The following is a 9,644-nucleotide window of genomic DNA, read 5'->3' on the forward strand; positions in this document are numbered from 1 at the left end:
GATTTGGACAGGTGAAGTTTCCGCACGCTGCAGTCCCCAAAGGGAGGTGGATGTGCTCTGACCCCCTGACCACTCCAACTCCCTCGGCGCCGCAGAACAGCGCCTCATTTGCAATGTCTGTGGCGGTGCCGCAAACATCACGGCTCAGCTGGCCCCGTTCCTCATGGCGCAGGGGCAGAAAAAGCCACTAATTATTCTTCTCCTCCTTCTTTAGCGGCAGCGCCACGAACCACCCCACCGCGCGGAGGCGAAGCGAGCCGAGTAACAGCGCGGCCCAGGCCCCGCCCCCTGCACTCGGCCCCTTCCCGCCCCGCCTGGCCAGGGCGCAGGCGCCGCCACCGCCCACGGCGCCTGCGCAGAGAGGCGCGGCCTGCACCCGCGCTGCCACCGCGCTGCTTGCTGGGCCGCGTCGCTGGAGGCAACGGGCCGGAGCGGGGCCGCCGTGCGGGTGAGTGAGGGCCGGCGCCGGGCCCCGTGCTCCCGGGCGGCCCCGCCACGGCCTGCGGGCGCCCTCGGCCCCGCTGCAAAGGCCACCGCGAACGGCCGTTGCCCGCGGCGGCCAGTTCTGCCGGCAGGGAAGCGGGACCCCCGCGAAATGGCGCGTCCTCGGCTGCCGGGCACCCTCCGTGCCCCACCGGGAGGGTGATGGGCAGAGACGGGAGGCTGGGGCGTGTGCGGGAGAGGGAGCGCCTCCAGCGCGGGCAGTGCCGGGCTCCCGCAGCCCGGCGGTGTCGGGAAGGGTTGGGGAGCGGGGGGGGCGGGTCAGCTCTCGCCGGCTGACGGCCGGAGAGGGGCCCCTGACAGCGGCGGCAGGGAGGCCGACCGGGAGATGTGAGGGATCCAACTGCGACGAGAAGTGAGATTTTATTTATTTTTTTTTTAAATTTCATCTGTTTTTGTATCCCTGGATGCATTCTAGTCAAGATGAGGAGTGTGCTGGTGTGGTGGCTGCGGTGAGAGATCCTGGGGATGCTTGAGGGCCTTGCAGGTCTCAGTAAGCCTTTTCCTTGTTTGCAGGGCAAAAATGAGTCTGTTTGGATCAACGTCAGGGTTTGGTACTGGAGGTACCGGCATGTTTGGCAGTACGACTGCAGATAACCATAATCCAATGAAGGTATGTGCGTTAGCCTCCATGGGAACCCCTGTTCTTCTGCTGTCTTTTAATGTGTCACGGCAGTACATCCTTATATACATAACTATAATTCATCTTACAGAAGTAACAGGTTCTCAGTGCAGTTTTCACGTGTGGCTAATTTTACTTTGTCTTCTGTGCTTTATAGGATATTGAAGTAACATCTCCACCTGATGACAGCATATCTTGTTTAGCATTTAGTCCGCCAACGTTGCCGGGTAATTTCCTCATTGCAGGATCATGGGCAAATGATGTAAGTATGCACAATCAGACCTACAGATGAATAAAGTGGGTGCGTCAGTGCCTAAACTGCAAAATATGGTCCTGAAAACTTGTGCCAGGATACCTGAAAATCTTCAGTTTTGCAGAAGTGCAAAATTTGTGTCTGGTCCCAAGGCACTAAGTTTGACATAGCTGAGCTGCTTCAACTCAGAAATTCAGTTGTGATCTTCAGATAAGTCATTCTTCTGCCTATGTGTTTTAAGCTTCAGCTCAGAATATGTAGTCAGTGTTTTCCCTGTTAGATTTTTATTATTTTGATTTTTCTTTTTCCTACTTGTTTGGTTTTTAGCTTCATTTTTTTACACAGTTAGGCTGACATACTTATGGTTTGCCCAGTGAAAGGACTATGAACCCAATGATAAATCGTCCAGTTTGACAGCGTGGTCTCAAAAAGATTAAGTTCCTTCAACTTTATTTAAGTTTGTTTGGATTGAAGGGTGAGATCCCAAACTGACACAAACAGGGAGGGGATGACAATCGTGAGCACATTTTTTACCTGTTCTGTTTGATCTGTTGGCTGATGGTTAAGGGTTCTCCAGGAGAGCACTGGGAGGTGTTATGTGATCGTAAGGTACTTTGAGGTGGGGTTGAGTTGTGGCTGTACAGATAAAAGGAACATAATCAGAAAAAATAAGGTTTCACTAGTTCTGAAAAAAGCTTGGTGTTTATAATCATAATTTTCATTGATTAAACTAAGGCTGAGATCTTCAAGAAGAGAAGTCTTTGAAGTTCCTAGTGTTACTATTTTGTGTCTGTACACACTTCTCCTGTTACAGGTTCGCTGCTGGGAAGTTCAAGATAATGGACAGACAATTCCGAAGGCTCAGCAGATGCACACAGGGCCTGTACTAGATGGCTGCTGGAGTGATGTATGTTCCTGTTTAAAAATAAATAAACAATTTTTACCAAAACCCTAAGTAAATTGGCATGTGGTTTCCAGACAGACACAAGTGGCACAGGTAGATGCAGCCCATGATTATTGTATAGATTTATGTTACTGTAAATACGTGCTAAGCCTGTCCTAAAAGAATAGACTGACATGAGCATAAGGAGGGTAAAAGTGAGTTTAAAAGTAAGAATGTATTTAAAGCTAGATGATAGCTAGCACAGTTATGTTTCTTGGTTTAAAAGAAAATTTAGAGAGGGCCTTGAATGGAGAACCTGACTATAAAATGATGCTGTATTTTAAGCTGAGTTTCCATTGTATGTTGTTTGTATTTTGCAATATATAATGTGGTTTTCTGTAAGATTTTGCCAGGCACATAGAATTCTATAAAAACATATTTATAGCAATAGTGCACAATCTTTGAAATCAGCTATTCGTTATTTGCCTAGCAAAATATTTAAAGGCTGTTACCAGTACTAAGTGTTTGCATAATGTTTCAAAGTACAGGGGAGGGAAAAAAGCAGAGGCAAAATGAACTGTGGGATTTTTTTTTTCTCCTTTTAAAGAAATTTCTGACTAAATACTGAGTATTTTTGTTCAGTGTATTTGAGCAAATAATTTTGTGTCTTCATACCTAATCTTTGTTACTAATGGAAGTATAAGGAAACAGTGATGGGCAAGCCTAGAGAAATGTCTGTTTTGATGGCATCCCTAAATGCACCACCATAACATACAGTCGTAAATAAATTTCCATTTTCATGCTTCTTCTTTGTCCTGCAGTCCCTGTGTATGTTACATTAATGTTATGCTATTACTAGAATAAGATTTGACAGTTTTCTAATAGATACTGCATGATAGAGCTGTTTAATTTCTTAGCCTTTTTCTTATTTTTTTAGGATGGGAGTAAAGTATTTACTGCTTCCTGTGATAAAACTGCCAAAATGTGGGATCTCAACAGCAATCAAGCTATTCAGATTGCACAAGTAAGTAAGCAAGCCTCAAGCTATTTTCTATTTTTATTAAAAGCTACCTTTATTAGCAAATTTAGTTAATGTTTAGCGCTTCTGAAGTAGATATTGCTGTATGAAGAAGAGGTTGTAGGGTGCATTTTATATTTTTGTGATACTGAAATGTGCATTAATAGGGCGACTTGCAATCAAAGTGATTTGAATAACCCGTGTAACTGTTTCCTCTCTTTTACTTGAGAGCACTCTTTCCATTACTGCAGTGATCTCACTGAGTCACCATGCTGCATTACAGGGGAAAAGTTTTTAAGGAATCATTGACTTCACTTTTACAAATACCAACTTTCCACTGCAGCAGTAATGGGGATCGCAGTTTACATTCTCAATTTAGAATTGATTGTCTGTCCATAGAATACCCAGTTATGGTGACTAAAATGAGTTACCGGTTAGATAATTTAAGAAGAGAGTTAGTCCTCTTAATGATTGCTTCTAATGTCTTACTTGAGGTGATAAAATTCAGATTCTCAGCCTTGATTTAGAAATCTTGTTGGGGTAATTAACATAAGCCTTTCTTCTGTAGCTGTTGTCAGAAGAAGCTGGGGTTTGCATTAGTTTAATGTAGTACGTTACATTACAAAGTGTTGATTTTTAGCATGATGGATAATATCCTTTATAAATAAAAAGAAAGCCTTGCTGTTCATAATTTGTATTTCTGCTGTGACCATCTTCCTATATGGGGTGACTTGATTGTAGTTCTTTGTGTAAGGAGCCTTTTTTTTTTTTTTCTTATGTAGGTGATTTTACAGCACTAAACACCACAGTAAGGTCATGACCAACCTTTACACTAACTGCTGTGACTAAAATAATGAATCACTTTTCTTGAATGGATAAAAAGTGTAAATAAAAAATATGGGGAGCATAAACAAGAAGCATGGAGTGCTATCTTAGTAAAATATATGTGTTTGTTCTTTTTTTTCTTCAGCATGATGCTCCTGTGAAGACTATCCATTGGATTAAAGCACCAAATTATAGTTGTGTGATGACAGGAAGCTGGGATAAAACTTTGAAGGTATGATAAAGAATAAAGAAGTGTGCTAGTAATCTGTGTATGAAAATATTTATGTGAAGTTTTATTTTATTTAAGTTTTATTAAACACTCGTACAAAAAAAAAACAGATTAATGAAATAGCCTCACTTCACAGAGAGTTGCAGTATTCTGACTATAGACAAGAATGAAACAAGTTGGCATCAATTGCATTCTCTTTAGTAAAGTAATTTAAATGGTGCACCCTAGGTGCTGAGCATAAACATGTTCATTTTTCTGTTTCTGTCAGTTCTGGGATACCCGTTCACCAACACCTATGATGACATTGCAGCTCCCTGAAAGATGTTACTGTGCAGATGTGGTAAGCTATGATACACTGTCAACTGGTGTCGGCTAGATGACTGGCATATGAATAAGTTGGCAGTCTTTGAGGCTTCTGTAGGTTAGTACTAAATACCAGCTCTTAGTATTCGATCTCTCTCTGATTTTAGCAGTGAAACCTACATTGATCTTCCTGATCAGGCTCTGGAAAATAGGTATTTGCATCATACAAAATATGCTTAATATTTTTTTAACATCACAAAACCAAAACAGCACTAGGACTGACCTGTAGTTATTTCTGGATGCGTTTGTATACCACTATTGCAATTCATATTGCAAGAGTCAGCTAATAATTAGAAGATTTTTGGTATGTTTAATTTCTCAATGGCAGGGAAGAACTGATTTGTTTTGTTTGAAGATGTGTCTACAAATGAACTTTGTTCTTTCTCTTCCCCTTTCCCTCCCTCCCTTCAGAAAACAGTCTAATTCCTTTAAATTCTTCAGGGATTTCTGCGAAATAAATAGAATTTTCTGCCACTATTAACACAAGTGTCTCTCTTCCAACCTATTTTACAACCTTATCCAGGTTCATCCTATGGCTGCTGTGGCCACTGCAGAAAGGGGTTTGATAGTTTATCAGTTGGAGAATCAACCTTCTGAATTCAGAAGAATAGAATCTCCTCTTAAACACCAGGTGAATGATTATACTTGTCACAACCTTATTTATACAGATTGTTGAAATTCTGGGCTTGCCCTTTTTTTTGGAAAAAACAAACAGTGATTCAAAACTGAAGTACTTTATTTTGGTATGACACATGTTTTAGTTTGCTGTTGATCTAATGCTTATCCTCATAAGGATTTAGAGATGTAAATACTGTGGCCCAAGTTCTCAATAGAATTTGACCTATCTCTTGATCTTGTTTGGCTTTTTTGCTTTACTTTGCATTGGTGTATGTGATGTTTTGTGTTTCCATGGAAAGTGAGCAGCGTTCAGAAAACCTGGCCCTCAGGCCTCTGTCTAAAATCCTCTGTATCTTTCTCAAATTTAGCATCGCTGTGTTGCTATTTTTAAAGACAAAGTGAACAAACCTACTGGATTTGCCCTTGGAAGTATTGAAGGAAGAGTAGCTATTCATTATATCAACCCCCCAAATCCGTAAGTACTATTTAATAAAACATCCTGTCTTTATTGCTCAGTTTACAACGAGGAAAGTAAAAAGACTTTTTTTTCTCCCTAGTGCAAAAGATAATTTCACTTTTAAATGTCACCGCTCCAATGGAACAAACACATCAGCACCTCAGGATATCTATGCTGTAAGTATGCAGCGTGTACTGCTAGATCATTTATACGGGGCAGTATATACTCTTAATGTAAAATTGGCTAAGAATTGTTTGTTCTCCTTGACCTTTATCTTGCCTGAAGTTATCTCAGACATAAGTTTAAAGACCAGTCATAATCATACATTAAAAGGAAAGGCAAATTTTTGTATTTACCTTAAAACAAGCACCAGATCAAGCATTCATTAAATGATCTTAGTGAAGACAACACTTGTTACTTTTGCTGATATTGAAGCAATACTTAATGTATTTGTATAATGGGATTACGCGTTGAATTTCTAGGTACTACAAAAAGGTGGTGCTTTCCTTGTTGCTTCACCTGGATTTTTTGAGGGTTTTTTTTTTTGAGAAATTTTTTCCTGTGTATTTACTCTCTCAGGTTTCAGCATATGTGTTGTGAGTGTTCCCGTGTGTGGTGTTTTACATAGTACATATGATTTTGCAGGTAAATGGGATCGCTTTTCACCCTGTGCATGGTACTCTTGCAACAGTAGGATCTGATGGTAGATTCAGCTTTTGGGATAAAGATGCACGTACGAAGCTAAAAACATCAGAACAACTTGACCAGCCGATATCTGCTTGTTGTTTCAACCATAATGGCAATATATTTGCATATGCTTCCAGTTATGATTGGTCAAAGGTAAGAAGGGTTTAGACTGATATTCATACTTGCAGTTGACAACCAACACTGTCTTTTCCACATGAGGCTTTCGCGGCTCTTTATAAAGAGTAGCTGAGTCTAATTTCACAAGCATGCAAGAGAAGTTCCAATGGTTGTTTTAGACATCTAATGAAATTTAACACTGAAGTAGTGCGTTGTTTGGTTTTTAGCCTCAGTTGGAGAAGATTGCTAAACAATGCTATTTTGCAAGTGTGGATGATCAAAATGTAAAGTACATGATTTAGAAGTTATTCTGGTTGCTCACACACATTCTGCTCTCGGGAGTGTCATGGGGCAATGTGGCACCTTCACAGGTTCCCACGAGTCTCTTTGAAATGCACATCTCTACTTCTGCAGGTTCTCTTTAACTCTAAAAAAAAAAAAAGCTGTGACTGTGGTTGTAAACACTCAAACCAGTGTTTGAATGCCATGTACTGAATTCCAGTACCATTCAGTGCAGCTTGCTGGTGGCACTTATTTATATATTTCTGTTCCAAACTTGACTCCACAATAAATCATGTAGATGCAAGAGAATCACAACAAACAATACGTGGAGAATCAGTACTTCTTAAAGTTTAAGAAGGGGGTAGCAAGGATGAAATGTGACTGATCTTAATGGAATGGCAACTTCCATTAAAAGTATTGCTTTCCTGTTAAAAGTAGTGCTTTTAAATTTGAGGATAAAATTCCTTGTGGTTTTGACTAAAATGAATGCAGAAATCACACAGATGGACTCGATTGTGTGCCGCAAAGAGAGCAAAATTTGAGTTGGTAATTTTCAAGTTGTGCATTGGACTTTAATAGCTTTATTGACGTTTACTCTCCCTGATTTGAATACTTGTGTATTGAGTGACAAATGTCTATGCAAATAATGTCAATATGCAAAATAGTGTATTTGCATCTGCAGTTGGGGAACAGAGGTATTTTTGCAGTTGCCTGTAGAACTTGGGCTTCACTTTGGAAAACATAAGCTTATTTAATTTAAAAGATAGAAAATAGAAAGTGAAACTGGATGGCCATTAAAGTTCTAGTTTCTTCTCTTCCAGAATGACATTTAAAAAGAAATAATATTGAGCTCCTATCCTGTATCAGTAAAGTAGAGCTTAGATATGTGGAGGGTTTTATGCCTTAAAAATGGATAAGTGTTCCTTAAATTTTACTTTATATGCACAGTTCTTGTAATTGCTTGTTTTAGTAAGCTGTTTCTAATCCACCAGTCTTTTCTAATATCTGGTCTTAAAGGCTTTAAGATTAAATCATGGTAAAACAAACTCATTAAATATTCATATTCTCACACTTTAAGGTGATATTGCTGATATTTCTTCTTTGAAGAGAGTAAATACAGATGATTTTTCTTTTTAGGGTCATGAATTTTATAATCCACAAAAGAAAAACTACATTTTTCTGCGAAATGCAGCAGAAGAGTTAAAGCCTAGGAATAAGAAGTAGTGATTATGAGTCTGACTTGTGTTACTCTACTGTTTTTCTGCCATTCCTGCCTCTACTCCACTGCTCTTCAGCCATTTGTGCCCTGTTGCACCACGGTTCAGTCAACTTTGGATCGCTAACATTTAGCAGGAACTGTAAAAATTACATTAAATGTATTCTGACTTGCTGGATAAAATTTTTTCGAATTAGATATTCCAATGTGTGTAAGAAAGAGAGGCTAGTATTCGTGACTTAACCACTGTCTGTTCCACAGCAATAATGAGATTGCAGCAAAATCTAAATCTGGGTTAGATATTCCTGCTTAGAAGTGCAACCATTTGTATCTATGGATTTATTTTATTAGTACTACATTAAAATATGTTAATTATAATAGTTCTGAAGAAGTTGTATAAATACTGTATTTTTTGTAAGTACTTGAAGAATTGCAAGTAATTCTTCTTAAAGGAGGCTTGTTATTACTTATTATTCTGGGGTTCTTTTATTGCTTTCTGGTTTTTAAAATTGTAATATTGTCTACTGTATGCCAGGAAGAAACGCTTTGCAAATTGTTTTCCCTCATTTTTTGGATGAATTTGGTAGGTATGTAAGTGGCCAACAGCAGTGACAGAAACTCGAGACAGAAGATGGGCACAGTGCAAATTCTACTTCATTTTTTTTCTTAGACTCCAGCAATGGATACGACTTTTGAGCCAACAATACTCGTGCTTACTCTAGTCCAAAGGAGAAGTTGTCAGTTGTGCCAAGTGATTTACAATTCAGTAATACAAGCAAACCATTAAAGGGTTTGTTCATGACCAAACTGATGTATGCAAAATGCTCGTGGCCTAACCTGCTTTAAAACTGACACCTTTTAGAGTTAGAAGTTGGTTCTTTTACATCTCTCGTAACATGTTTTTGCCCCTTAACAGGGGTTTCTGGACTGAAAAAAATGTACTCATTTTTGTATTAAGTAGAAAATAGTGCTGGTGAGTTTCATCCTGATCAAAAATGCTGTGAAACAAAACAAGTGAGTCTCTTTCTGACTTGAATCTACCACTGTTTACTTGTAACTAGCCAATTGTATACATGCCAAAGTTTTCTTTTTAGAAGTGAATGCTTATTATTCCTGTTTAAATATTGTTTGTTTGATAATGACTAAATAAAAATGGGGGGGCGCATGTATAGAAGTATCTGTCACATTGTACAAATTCTCTGTAAAACTATATGTTGTAACACTTATGGTTATGGATTCATGCTACATTTAAAATAAAATTTTTACTAAATGCTTTTTTATATTCAAAAGTTCTATTATAATAACATGGGGGAGGAGATGTGCTTCACTTAGAAGATATGCGTTTTCTGGAAGTACTTTTCTTCCAGTTGCTTGTGCAGGAAATCTAAAGCTATTTCATTATGAATTATTCCTGTGGTTTTGTGTCAAAGAATTAAGAGGACTAGTGTGAAAGGCTTTTTGTTTTATGAGAATGAATCGAGTTCCTTGCTATCTCAACAGCCAAACACCTGACAATTTGTCTTCGGTTCAAATGAATCATACTGTCTTCAAACTCTGTAGTCTACTGGTCCTT

The 9,644-nt window shown here is 39.2% G+C and overlaps 1 protein-coding gene across 1 annotated transcript; it reads left to right on the top strand.

Annotated features, from left to right (window-relative positions):
* The first annotated feature begins 364 nt into the window (after positions 1-364).
* RAE1 (ribonucleic acid export 1) lies at positions 365-9,353 on the top strand. Its single transcript, XM_086760880.1, has 12 exons — positions 365-448; positions 1,018-1,114; positions 1,281-1,385; positions 2,191-2,283; positions 3,197-3,283; positions 4,248-4,334; positions 4,600-4,671; positions 5,218-5,325; positions 5,681-5,787; positions 5,870-5,945; positions 6,415-6,609; positions 7,993-9,353. The coding sequence occupies exons 2-12, from the start codon at positions 1,025-1,027 to the stop codon at positions 8,077-8,079; spliced, it is 1,107 nt and encodes a 368-aa protein (XP_086617006.1). The 5' UTR covers positions 365-448; positions 1,018-1,024; the 3' UTR covers positions 8,080-9,353.
* The last annotated feature ends 291 nt before the right edge of the window (positions 9,354-9,644 follow it).

The sequence above is a fragment of the Chlamydotis macqueenii genome, chromosome 16, assembly GCF_036417535.1.
Source record: "Chlamydotis macqueenii isolate bChlMac1 chromosome 16, bChlMac1.mat, whole genome shotgun sequence".
In the NCBI taxonomy this organism is placed as follows: Eukaryota; Metazoa; Chordata; class Aves; order Otidiformes; family Otididae; genus Chlamydotis; species Chlamydotis macqueenii.

What these genes read in the sequence shown, in the direction of transcription:
- RAE1 (XM_086760880.1), top strand. Translation starts at nt 1,025, where the DNA reads ATGAGTCTGTTTGGATCAACGTCAGGGTTTGGTACTGGAGGTACCGGC. An exon ending in TAGATGGCTGCTGGAGTGAT is followed by an intron (nt 2,284 to 3,196) that starts GTATGTTCCTGT and finishes TTATTTTTTTAG; the next exon opens with GATGGGAGTAAAGTATTTAC. An exon ending in CACCTCAGGATATCTATGCT is followed by an intron (nt 5,946 to 6,414) that starts GTAAGTATGCAG and finishes ATGATTTTGCAG; the next exon opens with GTAAATGGGATCGCTTTTCA.